The 20,827-nt window shown below is 33.5% G+C and overlaps 1 protein-coding gene across 4 annotated transcripts in view; it reads left to right on the top strand.

Moving 5' to 3' along the window:
- Window positions 1-20,827, top strand: part of LRP1B (LDL receptor related protein 1B) — a 1,910,230-nt gene that overhangs the window by 1,283,300 nt on the left and 606,103 nt on the right. For all 4 annotated transcript variants that reach the window (XM_045479681.1, XM_045479680.1, XM_045479683.1 and 1 more), the window contains exons 28-29: window positions 18,237-18,368; window positions 19,712-19,939. In XM_045479681.1, the coding sequence (XP_045335637.1) occupies window positions 18,237-18,368; window positions 19,712-19,939 (360 nt within the window). The remainder of the gene's footprint in view (window positions 1-18,236; window positions 18,369-19,711; window positions 19,940-20,827) is intronic.

Raw genomic sequence — 20,827 nt, 5'->3', positions numbered from 1 at the left:
CTGAATAAATACATGGGAGATGGTAGTTTTCTTAGCATAGAGAGCTCATATAAATAAATATATTTGTTACTTTTATAATATTTGTTACACAAGAACACTATCATAGATTTCCCTTTAAGGTAAAAATGAATAATAAACATTTATGAAGCCATCTAATTTAAATACATTTTTATCAGTAAAGCACAGCTATTAATTGAATGAATTTTGAGTGCATTAAAAACCAACAGCAACAACAAAATTTAAGATAAACTGTTTTTGAGAAATATGTTAGTTTTGTTTGGATAATGAGATCTGGGCTTGTATGATTAAGCATTAAATTAAAATTATATCATCATCCTGACTTTGTAATAATAAGGAAGGTATGCACTTATATTGCCTTTTTATTAGTACTTTACAGGCATTACTTTCAATCTGCACAAAGATTTGCAAGAAACACTCTCCTTCTGAGAGGCTTCTCACTTCAAAGCCATATAACAATTATGAATCTTTACACAATTCAGATTTCACCTCCTTCATGTTCATGCTTAACACCACAAGAACTCCTTTAGCACTTAGAGCTTGTATGGTTATATAATATTTTCCTAACTCTGTTTTATTTACCCACTACATTATACAATATTTGAGTAGAAGAATGCCACTTATTTATTTGTGTCCACTATATAGCGAAGTCCTTTATAATGTTATTAATTATAATATTAGCACCTGACACTTGCTAATTTTCATTCCAATTGTATGAGGAAGGTGTTAGCAACATAGTTTTATAGATAATGAACCTAAGGAAGATAAATACTAAGTTATTTCCTCAAGGTCTATAGCCAGAAGGTGTTTGCCCAGTTATCTGACTTCAAGGAAAGTGACCTCAGAGCTCTTGCCTTAACCACTCTGCTCTACAGGAAGTTCCTGTTTGAGATTCTCCTTGGAATTGTTATTTTATGTCACCAGATGGCAGTAGAGAGTCGTTTTATTGCCTTTTAAGTGGGACAGACTAATTCTTACCTTCTTGGAGTTTATAGTCTAGAAGGGGAACAAACTAAATTAAAAACTAGGATCAATAAAATAACTGTTATCATGGATTGAGTTTGAATGTAAGAGTATAGCTAATAGATTTTAAAGGGCAGTAGGGTGTGTTCCTAAAAAGACCTTGGGTTAGTCTAGTTCAACCCATTCCTCTGTCACTCACTAACTAGGCTTGTCTAGCCCAGGCAAAATAATTCACTTCTGGGATCTCATTTCCTCATTTGTAAGTCGAAGCAGCTAGAGGTAAGGAGGAAATAAATGGAAAACAAGATTGGGCAGGGATCAGACCATGTTGGTATTTAAATGGCCCCTTCAAGGAATTTTAATTTTTATCCTCTAGGATAGCTAGTTTGAATGATTTCAGACTTGAATGCACATCCAAATTACCTACAGAGGTCACTAAAACACAGATTACTGGGTTGCGCTCAAGAGCTTTAGATTCAGTAGGCCTGGAGTGTAGCTTCAGATTTTGCATTTTTAAGAAATTCCCAGGGGATGGTGATGTTGCCTAAAGAACCACTTAAGAGTCTTAAGTTAAGGAGAAAATCATTTTTATTTGTTTGGTCAACGGAGTGAGAAGAGCAGATTTGGGTGCTAGAAACACGATTTCATCTGTGCGGGGGATAGATTGCAGAGAGACAGCACTGCAGGTAGCACTGGTGAGTGGGCTACTTCAGTAGATCCAGAGCTTAGGTGATGCAAAATCTGGGATGATGGTCATAAGAACAGAGAGAATGGTATGGTTGAGATCTGCTTAGAGGCAAAATCAATAAAAATGGTGATAGAAGTTGTGGAGTGGGGGAGATTGGGAAGAAAAGGAAGAATTTGAGATGGTTGTTTTCTCTAGTTTCTGTAATTGGCTTTATGATCAAGATATGACCTAGAGTCCATGGGATTGAGTTAAGGGAGGAGTCCACAAACTTCTGTGAAAGACCTGATAGTAAGCGTTTTAGGCTTTACAGGCCATATGGTCTCTGTTGCAGCTATTCAACTTAGCTGTGTGTGAAAGTAATCACATGGAAAATGAACTGTTGTAGCTATGTTTCAATAAAACTTTATTTATAGACACTAAAATTTGAATTTCATATACTTTTCATGTTATAGAATATTATTCTTTTTTTTTTTTTTTTTTTTTTTTTGCCCTACAGTATTAGCCTGCAGGCCAAAGTCTACTGACACCTGGTTTAAAGGATAAACTAAAAAAAATAAGCTTTTGATACACTCAATTTGAGGTACCTCTGGGACATGATGGAATATTCAGGGCTATAAGGCAAGGAGAGTTTAAGCAAGAACTAGAGCTTCGGTATTCATTTAATTTTAGGTTGAAGACAAAAAGATAAATGAGATTTCCCAAGAATATTACAGAAAATGAGAAGAGGGCAAGGACAGAGCCTTGAAGAAAGCAAACACTAAAGAAGAAGGCAAGGCAGAATGCTGAGGAGGTGACCAGAAACAAAGAGATAACAGTCAAAAGAAACAAAAAACAAAAACGAAAAAACAAACAAACAAAAAAACCCATTAAGACAAGTTTCAAGATGACAGAGTGACAATGGCCACTTCTCATGGAGAAGTCAAGAAAGATAAAGACATAAGTGTATTCATTGGATTTAGTAATTTGGAGGACAGTCGGCCATAATTTAATTTAGAACAATTTCAGTGGAGATGTTTGCCTGTATACTAGTGATCACAACTATGTCTGAGGTTAGGCCTTATTATAAATATTCAAGCCTTTTTACTAAAAATAAATATAATTTATTAAACAAATGGCTATGTTATTGAGTAACACAATGTAAATGCAAAGAAAAAAAAAAAAAAAAACAAGGGTCGTAACAATTAGCTTAGAAGATGCTTGTAATTAAGAGGAAAACTCTAGAGCCAACTCTAGAGCCAGACTGTTTGGGTTCACATTCTAATTTTGTCCTATCCTGACTGTATGACCATTATCTATCCTATCTTTTTATTTGTAAAATGCAATCCTTGAAAAGATTAAGTCTGTTAGTTTCTTTTCTTTTTTTTTTTTTTTTTTTTTTTTTTTTTTTTTTTTTTTTTTGAGAGAGAGACAAAGAGCAAGTGGGGGAGGGGCAGAGAGAGAGGGAGACAGAATCCCAAGCAGGCTCTGCACCATCAACACAGAGTAGGATACAGGGCTCAAACTCACAAATGTGAGATTATGACCTGAGCTGAAGTCAAGAGTTGGACACTTAACCAACTGGGCCACCCAGGTGCCTCTGCATTAGTTTCTTTTTAAAGCACTTACAAGATATCTGACAAATACTTAGCACTATATAAATGTTGTTAAGTAAATGATAGATAAATAATAGATAATAAGATAGATGATAGATAGATAGACACACAATTCCCTTAGTTACTTTGTTTTACACATCACCATCTCTCCCCTCCCATTAGAAGAGGAGTTGTTTATAAACATGGAGAAAGTATACCTTTCTTCTTTTGTATATAAACCTTCTCCCATCCAGCATGTTGGCCATCCTTCTGTGTCCTCTCTCAGCTCAAAGGTCTTTTCTTAATCACAACTTCAGTTGTGTTTAATACCCAGAGTAGTTCAGTTTTTTCATGAATCAAGAACGATTCCACTACTCTGATGGTGGTGGTGGTCTTGGTTGTGGTGGTGGCTTTCTTCTGTATTTCTTTAGTTGCTATGTTTGGAATCTGTTCTTGAAAGAATTCATACATGATTGTCCCTTTAAATATAGAGTGTTGCAAGTACTTTGTATGTTAGACTTTTAACCGATTATGAGATGTTTTCCCAGTCTGAAGAAACTTTTCTCTTTCTGAAAAGATCTCAGTTCAGTGGGGACTATATATATATTTGTTGATATAAATAGTACTGTTCAGTAGAAACCACTTTATTTTACTTTCAAAAACAGGCTTCTGGCTCAATCATCCTTTTCAATTTTGTTCTTGAAACCCATAGTGACTGTCAAATGTGCAAACTATCTTATATAATACATTAGTGACAATATCCCTTAGAAAAATCAAAACCCAGAGACATGAATGAGACATGAGGAGTTTATTCATTTACAATAATTACATTAAATGTATTTATAAAAATTATACTCCAAGGCAGTATCCATCCCACATGCCTGCTTTGTAAAATATCTATGAGTAGTTAAGAGAATGAATGAATCTAAGTCAATTGGTTCATTTAGAGAAGTAGTATGTATAATAGTTGGAGGCTCAAACTCTAAAATCTGAAACCTATATCCTCTTAATAGTTCTGTGATTTTAAAGTGTTTTTTTTTTTTTACCGTATTAAAAATTAAGTTTACTCTTCTATAAAATGGGGGCAATTTCTTTTTATAAACAAAACTGCCTAATAAGAGAAAAGGAAATAATGCTTATAAAATGCTTTATATCGTGATAAAAATAAATTATTCCATTTTGGAACCTAACTCTTTCTATCAATTTTTATCTCACTTGCCTATTATGTTATGTGGCAATATAAGAACTGTGGGCTATTTCTCAAAGAGTAGTTTTAACACTGAAATGATCTAAGTACCTACTATCACTTCAAGAAAATGTATCTAGAGAAAATAAAACTTTTATTGACCACATTGTAAGAAAATTAGCTTATCTTACTTAAGAAAAGATTCTATATTCTAAGAATACTAGTAATATCATTGCTCCTTCAGGGGACAAAATTTCACTTATGAAACTGAAAGAAGGAGGGATTCCATTTGGGCCTCTAAATCTATTTAATCATAACCAACATTTATCTTGTTAATAAAAAGGTTTGAGAAAAAAAAAAAGAAATACTCTTGAAACCATGTTACAACATGGAGATGAATCTCAAATATTTGCAAATTATTTAAATCATCTAATTCCACAGTTTACCATATCAAGATCTAACTACCTGTCATAAAAGTCAAATTTCTCTTTCTCCATGTATTTCTATAGATGTATATGTATATAGATGTATATATACACATATATATGTGTGTATGGATACACTCCATCCTACATATTATTGACAGTGTTAAAACATATTATTTCTCCTGCTGTTTTATAGTATCTCTTTATTTCAAAATTTTATGTGCTATCAGTAAAGGATTTATTTTATTTTGCATGAGCCCTATTTTAAAATGTTAATGTTTCAGATGCCTGGGTGGCTCAATTGGTTGGGAATCTGACTCTTGATTTTGGCTAGCTTCATGTTTCCAGGATCAGGGGATCGAGCCCCACTCAGCCAGAGCCTGCTTAAGATTCTTTCTCTCTCTCCCTCTCTCCCTCTCCCTCACTTGCACTTTCTCTCTTTCTCTCTCTCTAAAATATAAATAGGGGCGCCTGGGTGGCTCAGGTCGGTTAAGCATCCGATTTCGGCTCAGGTCATGATCTCGCCGTCCGTGAGTTCGAGCCCTGCGTCGGGCTCTGTGCTAACCTCTCAGAGCCTGGAGCCTGTTTCAGATTCTGTGTCTCCCTCTCTCTCTGACCCTCCGCTGTTCATGCTCTGTCTCTCTCTGTCTCCAAAATAAATAAATGTTAAAAAAATTAAAAATAAATAAATAAATAAATAAATAAAATAAAATAATACATAAAAAATAAATAAAATGCTAATATTCTAAGAATGGTAAGCTGGTGTGAAATAGTTAAATCAAAATGCTTTCACTTTTACTTGTAGTTGATAGCAGCTTTGAAGAGATGAGGTTTCCAACTGAGGTGAAGTGAATGGCATGTGTTATCAGAGCAAGGAGGAATTTTTGAGATTTGAGTAAACCTGTGAGGCTTCCATAATGAGGAGCCTAGAACTTCATACAGTACTGAGAGCCTGGTAGAAGAGAGAGAAGAAATGAACAATGAAGAAGAAAAGTGAGAGTTGAAACATGCCAAAGACATATTGCTACCTCATTCTAACTATTGATATAAAAAGACAAAATGGAACTCACATTCTCCTCTTATATACCTTCTTCCTATAATACATAGACCTCTGCTTCCAGGAAGAGTTAGATAGACTAGCACCCAATTTAGTTTCTTAATGAATTCTTCTGTGTTATCTTAAAAGCATATTACAAATTAATGGGATTGGTTGGTTTATCTGAAAATCTAAATTACCATTTTTATCATTATTTCTTTGGCAAAATATAATGGAAATATCAAACAACTAAACTGCAAAAGAATTTATATGCAGGTAGTAAGTTTAGCCGCTTTATAAATTGCTATTTTTGAAATATGCAATCTACCTTGCAGCAATAGAAAAGATTAGTAAAAGGGGATCATCAGAATTCTTTCTGCCTTGGTACACTATTTGATGTACTTGCCTAAGTCATGCAAACCCAAGTGATTTAGAGTCCTCCATTCAAATCCACTAATCGCTGAATCCATGGTTCTACTCCAAGATCAGGACTTTTGAGTCTCTACATTGTTCACATTTTTAACCAGATAATTCTTAGTTCGGAGGAGGGGAGGGGCTTTCCTTTTGCATTGCAGGACGTTTGTTAGCATTTCAGGCTACTAGTGTGCCAATACTATCTCTAATCAACCATAAATGTCTCCATATATTCCCCACCACTGGTTGACAACCACTGTTTTAAATAAGAAAGCTTTTTATAATTATAAAATCATCATAAAGCTAGAAACTTGATGCCTGTTCTTTCAAATCATACAGCAGGCACAATGAGTAGCAAGCAAATTAAAATATCAGAAAGACACCTGAAGTCATTTCTTTAGAATAACTGAAAGTTCTTTGGTATTTTAAGATATATATTAGCACTAAATATAACATTATATGACATGTTTGTTTTCACCCTATTACAAAGCACTATGCACAAATAAATGGAAATAGTATTTGTGGCTTTTAGAATTTTTCCCATTGAAATACAGATATTTATAAAAGATTAGATAAGATTCTTTTAGACATTTTATTTACTTCATAAAAATAGAGTACGGTTTAAAATTAATCCATAAAATATGATAAGGTTGATGAAAGTAGCCCTTACATACCTAGTATTTCTGGGATCTGGTGATATTAAAGCAATAAGAACATCTTTCCCTTGCACATATTTTGTTATATGTGTGTTTTGAATAAGCACTTAATTCCAGTTCTTCAACTTCAAATGTTAAAATTATAATTTCAAGGTATTTGTCAAAAGGAAAATAGAATTTGGGATTAGTGTTTAATTGTAACATCCTTTTGAAAATTCCTCTCTTTAAAAATATTAAATTAGTTTCTAAAAGGAAAATTATAATACAGATAAATTATCTTATTATATTAGTAATTATTTTGTACCAATAAAGTTTATTAGCAGAATGAATATTAGTTACTATAAAAATGGCTACATAAGAGGGAGAAAAATATTTCTCTTACCCAACAAATTATATTCTGGCATTCTGCCTTGAGCAGAGTTTTATTAAATAAATAAATATCATACATATTTTATATTGCACCAACATTTGCATACATTTTATTTGAATTTAATGGATAAAATAATTGCTTGGGTTTAAAGGGTTTATTTTTTGCTGGTGAGAAATGGGCTACAATTAAACATGGTTTGCATGAAATATGAAATTATTTTTAATGATATTGTTTTCTTCACAGAGCACACATCAGTCTTATGTGATTGCATAATTAACATTTGGTTCTCCTATAAAATATTGTAATTATGCATTATTTAGTCTCTTTACCTACAGCTATGATGTGCTTTAGAAGATTAACTCACTTTCCAAATATTTAGATTCCTGACTCTTTAGAACATATCCCACCTACACTGAGCATGAGCATGCATACGAATCCAAATGTCTTTAAGTATAACACAGTAATAGATACCAGAGAAATTTTACAAGAAAAAATGTTATGTATATAAGTCATATGTACAAACAATATATTATACATGTGTTATAGTTCCTGCCAGCATGACACTGATACACTCAGAGATTGACAAATTAAGGCCCTCAGACTAAATTCACCTTCCTGCCTCTTTTGTAAATAAAATTTTATTTGAGCACAAGCAAACCTTTTGACTAACATATTGTTTATGCTTGCCTTTGTTCTACAATAGCAGAGTAGGATAGTTACTATGAAGGGCATAAGTCCTACAAAAGTGAAAATATTTACTATCTGGCATTTTACAGAAAAAAAAAAAAAGAAAAAGGAAAAGAAAATCCTAATCTTTGATTTACCAGTATTTACCAGCACATACAGACATAAAATGTATCAATATAGGTCACAGATAATTAGAAAGTAGGACAGTAAATAATAAATTGCTTAATGCCTTGTATAGGCAATAATTAAAACTAATGTTCATTAATGGAAGACATCAGCACTAGCTACCTTCATTAGAAACTATTCTGTGAAAGAAAAAGGACTTAGGCTGATTGATGAGGGCAGGTTAAAATATTGGTAATGAAATTCCATGGGAGAAGGACACCATGTGGAAGTGGCAAAGGGCAAGATATAGATATTCAGACAACAATGAAGAATTGATTTGAGCATGTGCATAATATGTGTGCAGAAGAAAAAGAAGAGGTTGGAATATTCTGAGCAGTGCTGCAGAGTACCAGATACAAGGCTGCCATAGGGTTCGTGCAAAGGTGACAAAATAAAACTTTGTGTTGAAATAGGAAAGGTAAAAATGGAAAGAAGGACTCACATATTAGGGAACTCAAATAATACTTAATATGTTAATGAAAAAGAAGTGGGAAAAAATGCTTTGAAATTAAAAGTTTTGTGAGTTTGGAAGGCTGACGACATCTTGAACGAAAATAAACAGAATGGATCAGAATAAAACAAAACAAAACAAAACACCTGGAAGTTAGAAAGCAGAAGGTAAACTCTAGCCAGTGCCAAAAGTATCATGGGAGAAATGGTAGGAGGTAAGATTGAGACTTTGTGAGTAAGACAGTGGGAAGCCATCTAAGATTTTTTAGCAAGACAGCTATATGATTAAGTCTGTGTTTCAGAAAACTAATATATGCTTTGGGGAGAAACCAGAAATCAAGAGATTACTTAGAAAGTTAGTGTAGCAACCTAAGAAAGAAATGGAGAGAACCTAAAACGAGCCACACACCATGGAATTGCAGGGAGTGGTGTACATGGTTAGAGTACAGACTCTTAAATCCCTTACAGGAACTATGTCTTGTCTACTATTATATTCAAGCTTTTTAAAAGTAGGCAGAATAACTAAGTGTTTCATAAATATTTATTCAATGCATAAATATACAGATGGGTGTTTCATGTATCTCTAAGATTCTTTGGTCCAATTTGAGTTTAGGTAATATGAACTTTTAGTACTCTCTTTCTGCACAGTTGTATTTGCATTTCATCTGTTGAGATTGCTTACAGCATTCCATTCGCTGGTCAGATTTTCCCATCTCCTGCATAGAAATAAATGAGATAGCCTTGGTTCTGTAGCCGTTTACAACCTCTGTATTGATAATTGGATTCTGCAATAGCATTTCTTATAAAATAGTTAATTGCTTTATACCAAGTATTGGCAAACCTTTTTTGTAAAGAGCCAGATAATTAATATTTTAGGGCTTTGTGGGCCATATGATCTCTGCTGAAACTGCCCAACTCTGCTGTTGTAGTGTGAAAGCAGCCATAGACAATGTGTAAGCTAATGAGCATGGGTATGTTATAATAAAAATTTACTTACAAAAACAAGCAGTAGATTATATTTGACTCTGGGGTCACCATTTGCTAATACCTGCTTTATATTAAAATGTGAGTATTGTGAATCAAATTCCTTAATATGGTAATTTGGTGTCTGTTCGATTGCATGGTTAAGAACTAAAAATGTTTAACACTGTTATTTCAAAGTGAGAAAATATTAAAAATTGAAAATAAAAAGTCATTTGGATTTTGCACACTGTGAAAGCAGAAAAGATTGTGAATATTACATTACAGTGTTATCATTAATACATATGGGCTACAAAACCAATGTAATTTTTTACGTTATTGTGCATACAGAAAGTATTTTGGTTTTGCTTTTAAAAATATTTTATCACCAGGGGCGCCTGGGTGGCGCAGTCGGTTAAGCGTCCGACTTCAACCAGGTCACGATCTCGCCGTCCGTGAGTTCGAGCCCCGCGTCGGGCTCTGGGCTGATGGCTCAGAGCCTGGAGCCTGTTTCCGATTCTGTGTCTCCCTCTCTCTCTGCCCCTCCCCCGTTCATGCTCTGTCTCTCTCTGTTCCAAAAATAAATAAACGTTGAAAAAAAAAATTAAAAAAAAATATTTTATCACAATTATGGATGTTGAGAAGAGCTAATATGATTCTGGGCCAAAAATAGTGGTGTTCAAAGTGAAATCCAAGTACCTATCATTGAGCCGTCTTGGATTATGCTTTTAATTTCTTTGAGAGGAATAACATTGCCTATGTCAACGTTTTTAAGCAAAAATTTTCTCCTCCTTCCTCTTTCTCCCTTTACTCCTCTTTATTTTTTTTTTTTCTGTTTTTCTTCTTTTTCCTCATCTTCTATTCTTTGTCTTAAGTGTTGAAAACTTGGATTTTTCTCTTACTACTACAGCTAAGTTACCCTGGCGCTAGGTATTTAATGTTTCTCAAACAAGGCCTCTTCTTCATTCTGGTTCCTGTTCTGCTCTTACATCTGCTCTCTTGCTTCTCTAATCTACAATCTTCATAATCATAATCTAACCATAATACATGAATTTAAAAAGGAAGAAAACAAAATATGTGGCACTTACTCCATGTGATACAGGGACTTGGACTCCTAAGGAATCTTTAGATGCATGCTTCCATGCTTTTCTAATAGTTTTTATTTTTTATTATTTTTTTAATTGAGGTAAAATGAGTATATATTGTAGGAGTTTGAGCTGTATATTATAATTCTGTATTTGTATACACTACAAAGCAATCACCACTATAAGTCTAGTGATCATTTATCACATTACAATTGAGACCTGTCACCCATTTTGCCAACCTCCTCAACCTCCATCCCTTCTGATAATCAGCATGTTCTCTATGAGTTTGTTTTTGTTTTCATTGGTTAATTTGTTTTATTTTTACATATATAAGTGAAATGATATGGCATTTGTCTGTTTTTATCTGACTTATTTCACTTAGCATAATACCCTAAAGGTCCATCCATGTTGTCACAAATGGACATTTCCTTTTCTATAGCTGAGTAGTATTCCCTCACATCTATCTATATCTATATCTAATATCTATATATCTGTATCTATCTATATCATCTATATATATCTGTAATCATATCTTTTTTATCAGTACATCCATTGATTGACACTTAGATTGTTTCCATTTCTTGGTTACTATAAATAATACTGCAGTGATACAGGGTACATATATCTCCTCAAATTAGTGTTTTTGTATTCTTTGGGTAAATACTCAGAAGTGGAATTGCTGAATCATGTTAATTGTGTTTTTAATCTCATGAGGAATCTCCATTTGAGTTTTTATAGTGGTTTCACCAATTTACATTGCCACCAAAAATATCCGAATATTCTCTTTTCTTCACATCCTCTCCAACAGATGTTATTTCTTGCCTCTTTGACAAAAGCCATTTTAACAGATCTGAGATGACATTCTCATTATGGCTTTGATTTGCATTTCCCTGATAACTAATGATACTGAAAATCTTTTCATGTGCCTGTCAGCCACCTCTATGTCATCTTTGGAAAAATGTCTATTTAGATTCTCTGTCCATTTTTAATGAGATTGTTTCTCCTCTAGGTGTTGAATTATATGAGTTCTTTATGTACTTTGGATATTAACTCCGTATATATGATGTGCACATATGTTCTTCCATTTAGCACCTTGCCTTTTGCTTTGTTGATGATTTCCTTTGCTATGTAGAAGTTTTTAGACTTAATGTAGTCCCATTTGTTTATTTTTGCTTTTGTTTCCATGCCTTCAGAGTCAGATCCAAAGAAACATTATTAAAACTAATGTCAAGGAGCTTACCATCTATGTTTTATTCCAGAAATTTTATGGCTTCATAAAATTGGCTTCTGAATTTTATGGCTTCTGAAGGGCTTCAGACCTTACATTCAAGTCTTTAGTCAATTTTGAGTTAATTTTTGTGTATGGTTAAGAAAGTGGTCCAGTTTCATTATTTGGTTTGTGGCTGTCCACTTTTCCCGATACCATTCATTGCAAACACTGTCCTTTTCCTATTGTGTATCTTTGACTTCTTTGTCATATATGAATTAAACATATATATAGGCTTATTTCTTGGCCTTGTACTCTGTTCCATTGATATATGTGTCTGCTGCTTTTAAATGGAATGTTCTGTATATATCTGAGTCTAGCTGGTCTAATGTGTCATTTAAGGGTAATGTCTCCTTATCGATTTTATGTCTGGACATCTATATATTGATATAAGTGGCATATTAAAGTTCTCTACTATTATTGTATTGCTGTAAGTTTCTCTCTTTTGACTATTAATATCTGCTTTATGTATTTAAGTACTCCTTTGTTGGGTGAACATTTACAAATATATGTTCATGTTGGACTGACCATGTTATGCCCTTGTCTTTTGTATAATTTATTTTAAAGTTTATTTTGTATGATATAAGTATAACCTATACAAGCTTTTTTTTAACTTTCCATTTGCATCTTTTTTATCCCTTCACTTATATACAGTATATTTTAAGTTGATAGCATCTTAAGTTTGACACATTCTAAAATAACATTTTTATTTCCTTTCTCTACCATGTGTTCTATTTTTTATATCATATTTTACATATTTTCATTTTGTGTTTACCTTAACTGTTGTAGCTATAGTTAATTTTACTACTTTTGTCTTTTAAACTTCATATTAGCTTTATATGTGGTGAAGCCTTTACCTTTACTATATATTTATATTTACCAATGAGACTTTTACTCTCATATGTTTTGTTGTTACTAGTTATTCCCTCTTCTTTTTAGCTTAGAGAAATCTCTTCAACATTTTTTGTAAGACCAGTTTGTTGGTGATGAACCTTTTTTTTTTTTTTTTTTACTTTTTGCTTGTCTAAAAAAGTCTATTTCTCTTTCAATTCCAAATAAGAACCTTGCCAGGTAAAGTATTTGTGGTTGGAATGTTGTTTGTTTGTTTTTCCTTTCAGTACTCTGAACATGTCATCCCACTCCCTTGTGGCCTATAAACTTTCTGCTAACAAATATGCTGATAATCTTAAGATTCCAGTATATGTAAGAATTTGTTCTTCTCTTGATGCTTTTGAGATTCTCTCTTCATCTTTAACTTTGGACATTTTAATTATAATGTATTTTGGTTTGGATCCCTTTGTGTTTATTTTATGTGGAACTCTTTGTGCTTCCTGGAACAGGATTCCTGATGCCTGTTTTTCCCATATATTAGGAAAGTTTTCAACTATCATTTCCTTTTTTTTTGTCAAGTCTTTATTTATATTCCAGTTAGTTAACATACAGTACAATATTAGTTTCAGGTGTAGAATCTAACTATTCATCACTTACATGCAATATCCAGCACTCACCACAACAAGTGCCCTCCTCATTACCTATCACACATTCAGTTCATCCCACCACCCATCTCCCCTCCAGTAACCCTCAGTTTGTTCTTTATAGTTGAGAGTCTGTTTTCTGGTTTACTTCCTTTTTCCCCCACCCCCATGTTCATCTGTTTTGTTTCTTAAATTTAACATGAGTGAAATCATATGGTATTTATCTTTCTCTGACTGAATTTCACTTAGCATCATACTCTCTAGCTCCAACCATGTCATCGTAAAATGACAAGATTTCATTCTTTTTATGCCTCAGTAATATCCCATTGTGTGTGTGTGTGTGTGTGTGTGTGTGTGTGTGTGTGTATACACTTTATTTTCTTTATTAATTTATCAGTCAATGGACATTTCAGTTCTTTCCATAATTTGGCTGTTTTTGACAATGCTGCTATAAATCTTGAGGTGCACGTATCCCTTCCAATCAGTAATTTTGTATCCTTTGAGTAAATATGTAGTTGTGGGATTGCTGGGTTGTAGAGTAGTTTTATTTTTAACTTTTTGAGGAGCCTCCATACTGTTTTCCACAATAGCTGCACCAGTTTGCATTCCCACCAATAGTTCAAGAGAGTTTCCCTATCTTCACATCCTTGCCAATACCTGTTGTTTTTTGTGTTGTTGATTCTAGCCATTCTGACGGGTGTGAGGTGATATTTCACTGTAGTTTTGATTTGTATTACCCTGGTGATCAGTGATGTTGAGCATCTTTTCATGTGTCTCTTAGCCATCTGTATATCTTCACTGGAAAAATATCTGTTCATGTTTACTGCCCATTTGTGGATTATTTCTTTTTGGATGTTGGCTTTTACAAATTCTTTATATATTTTGAATGCTACCCTTTTGTCAGATATGTCATTTGCCAATATCTTCTTCCTTTTCAAAGGTTGCCTTTTTGTTTTGTTGATTGTTTTTTTCACTGCACAGAAGCTTTTTATCTTGATGAAGTCCCAATAGTTTATTTTTGCTTTTGTTTCCCTTGCCTCAGGAGACATATGTAGCAAGAAGTTGCGATGGCCAATGTCAAACAGGTTACTGCCTGTGTTCTCCTCTAGAATTTTGGTGGTTTCCTGTCTCAAATTTAGGTCTTTCATCTATTTTGAATTTATTTTTGTGTATGTTGTTAGAAAGTGGTCCAGTTTCATTCTTTTACATGTTGTTCATATTTTCCAATATTTGTTGAAGAGACTGTCTTTTTCCCCATTGGATATTCTTTGCTGCTTTGTCAAAGATTAGTTGACCAAATAATTTTGGGTTCATTTCTGGGTTTTCTATTCTGTTCTATTGATCTATGTGTCTGTTCTTGTGCCAGTACCTTACTGTTTTGATCAGTCATTATTAATTTAAATAAACTAACTACTACTCTTCTCTCTCTCTTCTCCTTCTAGGACCCCTATAATGAATATGTTATTCTGTTTGGTGTTGTTGAACAGGTCCCTTAACCTATCTTCATTTTTATTATCATTATTATTATTATTATTATTATTGTTATTAATTATTATTATTATTTTCCTTTCTCCTCTACTGATTGGGTCATTTCCACTGCCTAGTCTTCTAGGTTGCTTATCCATTCTTCTACTTAATCTAGTTTTATGTTGAACTCCTCTAGTGTGTTTTTTATTTCAGCTATTTTATTGTTTTATAATGTCTGTGACTGCCTTTGGTACTGTGTTATTTTTCTATCCCTTTCTAACTATGTTCATCCATTCTCCAGAGTTCAGTGAACATCTTTATGAACATTACTTTGAACTCTTATGTGGTAGATTACTTACCTCTGCTACATTAAGATCTTCTTCTGGGGTTTTGTCTTATTCTTTTATTTGGGGCATATTCCTCTGTCTCCTCATTTTGCTTGATCCTGTTTCTTTTTTTGTTTGTTTGTGTGTTTTGCTTTTTTTGTTTTTTTTGTTTTTGTTTTTGGTTTGTTTGTTTATTTGTTTTGTATGGGGTAAAATTGCTGTCTTCCTTAGTCTTAAAGGAGTGAACTTGCATAGTAGATAAACTTAAGGTTCAAACTATTTTTTTCACTGTTGGTTGTTTCTCAGACCTTTGTGATTATTTAAGTAGCCTAATTCATTCTTCAGAGGTCCCAGTTGTTGAGGGTGTGCCAAGACCTGTCAGTGTTCTAAAGGGAGGAATCTTAGTGCATACTCTCAGACTAATTGTAAGCCAGATCCTCAGGCAGCAGCTTTTAAGGCTGTAAATATAGTCTTATGGGTTCATAATCATAAACCACACTGACTTTCAAACTTGGGGGATCTGGGCAACAGTTGTAAAAATTATGGCTTTAGATATATGCATAATCTCTTCTCTGGGAGATATCACTAAGGTGTGAGTAGGAACAGAGTGGGCACTAGTGTGGTGTTTCTCTATTTAGGTTCCCAGGGGCACCTCTGATCTCTGGATATGTTCAGACTGAAGCTACAGAACAAGAAAATAGGCCTTTTTCACACAAATCCTGAGGGAGTGTTTCAGTCTACTATTTATGCAGTGTCCTGTGGCTGGTAGCCTGTCAATGTCTGTTTCTCCAAATGTTTCATACCCATGAGGCCCAGAAATGTAACCCCTATCCACAAAACCAGATTCTCAAGTGCTGTCTCCTGTGAGGGCTGTACATACCTGCCAGCTGTGGTGAGACAGTCAGTGGCTACAGTACATGGGGGTGGAATGTTTGGCTGATCAGCTAGGTCTGGGCGGGTGGGCTGTGGCTATGGTGTGTGGGATCAGTGTAATATGACTGAGCTAGCAGTGAGGGGTGAAGAGGTGAGAGGGATTGCAACAATGGCACCTGCTAGTTCTAGCAACAATAAGGCAGGAGGAAAATGCAAAATGGCACCTGCGAAAATCTCTGTCCTTAGAGAGGGTCTCATCATATCACTGCCTCTCTGACAGAGTGTTTAAGATTAACAAATAAGCTTCCTTTCATATGGTCTAAAAGCTTCAAACTGTTGCTTTAATGCTGGTTCCAGGGTGATTGGGTTTGTGTGTCAGCCATTTAAGAGTGGATTTTCCATTCCCTATAGCACTATGATTTTCCTGGAAGTAAACCTATGGAAGTAAGACAGCTGTGTTAGGGGCTCATCTCTTCAATGCAGTTGCCAACGGTTGGGTTGCCTGGTGTGGGACACAAACTACTCACTTTTCAGGGACAAGTTCTATAAATGAGATCCCTCCTGACTGTGGTTTGCAGTGCCTGGGGTGTGATTTCTTCTGAAACCATGTCTCTCTGTCTCCTACCTGTCTCAGTGTGGCCTTTTTATTCTTTGCTATGGAGGTGCTGTTTGGCTAGCTTTCAGGTCCTTTTCATAGGGAGTTGTTCTATATATGGCTGTAGATTTGTTGTGTTCATGGAAGGAGGTGAGTTCAGGAAGCCTTTATGCCACCATCTTAAAATCTCTCCTTAATTGATTTTCTTAGGAAAATATTTCTGTGTCTTTCATTTCCATTTATTTTATTTGTTTGCTTGCTTTTAAAGTTTATTTATTTATTTATTTTGAGAGAGAGACAGAAAGAGATAGTGGGGGAGGGGCAGAGAGAAAATCTCAAGCAGGCTCTGCATTGTCAACACAGAGCCAATGTAGGGCTTAAACACACAAACTGTGAGATTATGACCTGAACCCATACCAAGAGTCAGATGCCTAACTGACTGAGCCACCCAGGCAGCCTATTTATTTATTTTTAATCAAATTCAAAGACATGGATTATTTTCATTACCTTAGGGAGGCTGCTAAATATTGACACAAGTCACATTGTCTATCAAGTACAGTTAATTTCTCATATCCTGTACAGTTTTATTATAATGCATTGATTTTTATTCTTTGTGCTTTAAAAGAACTCTGGATAGTAGGTCCACTTGTTAGGAATATAAAATAGTTTGAATCAGAAGTTGGGATCAGAAGTTGTAACACTTTTCTGTCTTTAATTTAGTATCCTTATTCTACTAGATATGGTTTACAAAAATAAGATTTAAAAGAAGAGTTATTGATCAACTGAGATTAAAATCATATTCAAAAGGCATAATTCCAGGACAAGAAACACAAAAAGAATAAGACGGTGATATTGAACTATAAAATTTAATATTCCATCCTATATTTGAATATACTATAACTTACTTATACAATAAAGTTTAGCTAATCTGTGTATGTGGAAGAAACTTCAATCTGTTAGTACCAAAAAAAAAAAAGAAAAAAAAAGAAGTAGATGTCTTAATAATGAAGGAAGATCAACATTCCTTCACTTAGGCCTCTGATTTTATAAAAAGGGTATGGCTTGAAGAAAGGATATATATACAACAACAATAGTTTCCTAGGGAAACAGTAAGAGTGCTGTGCTAAGGCAAGAATGGGATCTATATGGTAGGTTAGGAAAATAAAAACATCCATTGATGCACCCAATTCCTGGATTATGGTTTATTTTAGTTTATTATAAACTAAACTGAATCATTATTCCTGTTTTGTTTTGTTTGTTTTTTCTCAGACAAAATCCTTAAAAAAGTCTTTGCTTCTAAGGCAATAGGATTCATACACTTCAACTTACAGAAAATTGAGGGAATTAACTTAGTTGTTATCTTTGAAGAGGAAAAATGTTTTTATTAATGTAATTGCTACATATGATTGTTATTGTCATATTAATCACCGTAGTAATGGGTGCTACATAGGAACTTCACTTTGAATCGTTAAGTGAATAACCCTTGTCAACCTCAGAGGTTCCCTAATAGATATATATTTTTTCTTTTTCACTGTTAATATTTCACTGTGTAATTACAGCTACCAATCCCTGTGCAGCTAATGACGGCAAAGGCCCCTGCTCTCACATGTGTCTGATCAATCATAATAGGAGTGCTGCTTGTGCGTGCCCCCACTTGATGAAGCTTTCCTCAGACAAGAAGACCTGCTATGGTAAATTTCTTGGAGTTCTCATCTAAAATTTAAATTGAATTCTCTCAAATTGTATTAGCATTAAGATTTTCCTCAAAGTGAGCCAAAAGATATTTTTAATGTCCTTAAAAACATTTGAGGTAGTGCTATTTCCAGACTCTATTGATGATTCATCTACTTTGGGGAAGACTGACAAATTCTTTAAATATGTGATATATTGCACTTTGCTATTTATTACCTTATTCATTTTTTTCTTGCCACTTTCTGATTTAGTGTGTTAGCAGAATTTATCTCTACAAAACAGGGAGATTTGTAAGTGAAAGTGCATTTTCAGAAAGTGATGATGTAGGTAACCCATGTAACAAAGAGGTACTCAATAGTTTTAATCTCTTCCTGCTCTTCTAAAGTTATTTTCACATCATTTTATAGGGGATTATCGACTTGAAGGGGTGAGAAGTGAAGTAAAATGGGTAACTTTGAAGTATTCCTAAAAAATATTTAAACAGCACATTTAAACTAGAAAAAAATGATAATGAAATTCGTGAATGAAATCAGACTGTGGAGTTTTTCTGTTTTATTTTACTTTTAAGTAATTTTTATTTGCAGAGCACTTACCTTTAAGGACAGAAAAGAATATACTCACAAAATCTTCACTTAGGAATTTAGGTACATGTCGATTTAATTAATTTTATATAATCATAGCATATCTCAACAACAATAATCTCAAAGAGAGCAATGAAATAATAGAATATCTGTGACTTCTTCTATTTTATTTCCTATTTTATAAACTCTGTTCAAGAAAAATGCCTATGGAAGGAAAATGATGCAACATCACTCACAATGTTACTACAGATTTATAAAACTTTGTAAGAAAGCATGCTTTAACATTATTTGAACCTGAATTTTGATAGGGAAAATGTGAACATGACTTTTAAATCCATGCTTAATTTTGTTTTACTCAGAGATAGTATAGAAAAAATACTCTTTGATTTCTTCAAAAATCAGTTAATGCAATGCATTATTGTTCTAAAATATACAAAGAATAAATATGGTTGTTTGACATTTGTAGAGTTCATGTGTTTTAGCAATTGTTTAAAATTCTAAGATCAAATTGCTGAGAATTTCCTGTCATTTCTAACAAAAGAAAAATAATGGCAAGGATTCTAAGTTGTTTTACATTTGTTTCTATTAAGTATTTTAATTTAAATAATAGATAAGTCATTTCTGCCCATCAAATCTTGATTATGATTTTCTGGTGGTAAAATTCTATTAAGTCATCAACAATTAATATTTTAGAATTTCTAGATTGCTTCAAACTTGGCAAGCTTTTAAGAGGAAAACACTTATTTCTGTTTCTTTTCTAGAAATGAAAAAATTTCTTCTATATGCAAGGCGTTCTGAAATCAGAGGAGTGGATATTGATAATCCATATTTTAACTTTATCACGGCCTTTACAGTCCCTGACATTGATGACGTTACTGTGATAGACTTTGATGCATCTGAAGAACGTTTATACTGGACAGATATTAAAACACAAACCATTAAGCGGGCTTTTATTAATGGAACTGGATTAGAAACTGTTATTTCAAGAGGTAAGAGGTTTGCAAAATACACCTTAAAAAATGTTACTCAATTTGTAATAATCACAAGTCTCTTTTTTATTCTTTTTTCTATTATCCAATTCTATGTTGTTAATTGAAAGTTGGAATTGATTATTCAGAGATTTAATAATATGCTATGTCTTAGCAATTGTAGAATGCTATAATTATGTTGCACATTGTACTCTAATAACTAGAAATTTAGTTTCAAAGGAAAAAAAAATTCAAAAGGGATCTCCTTAAAATTTACAGACTTCTAAACAAACATATTTGAAGATTCCTTTCTGCTGATGGGGGAATTATAGTTAGGCCACACGGAAAATATAGGACTTTGGAAAGGACTGGGTTTCCCTCTCTGAATCAAGCTTATTATCAACTTATTTTGCATAAATTTCTACAGAACTAGACTCCACAAATAAGACTATTCATATCCACCTCCTGACCTAGCAGGTGGAATCATAGGTTACTGGTAAATGTGTTAACTTAGCCATTAAAAAAACAAGTAACTTCCCCAAAATGGAAAACATAGTTGAAGTGAAGTGAAACAACATGCAAATGCAGTGGTTAAACTCTAAATATTTAACATTGAATTATCCTAATCTTTTTAAAAATTTTGTTAAAGTGTGATTTCTTGGTCTGTTGTTGTTGTTGTTGTTGTTATTTTAGTGTAACTTAATTGAGTATCTGCTCTTTTTCACGACTGCAAAACCAAACAAGACATGCCTGTTCAATTTCCTGCTCCATAAGCATGACAGTGTGATTTGGAAAAAGATAGAAGAAAGGGTGATCAGTAATCCATATAGATATAGCAAACTCTCATGTTTTGAAGCATACTAAAAATTTTAAATCAGGCTTTATTTGAACAAGGATCAATCCCTTAGT

The sequence above is a fragment of the Leopardus geoffroyi genome, chromosome C1 (genome assembly GCF_018350155.1).
Source record: "Leopardus geoffroyi isolate Oge1 chromosome C1, O.geoffroyi_Oge1_pat1.0, whole genome shotgun sequence".
NCBI lineage: Eukaryota > Metazoa > Chordata > Mammalia > Carnivora > Felidae > Leopardus > Leopardus geoffroyi.
This window is presented reverse-complemented; position numbering and strand designations above follow the sequence as displayed.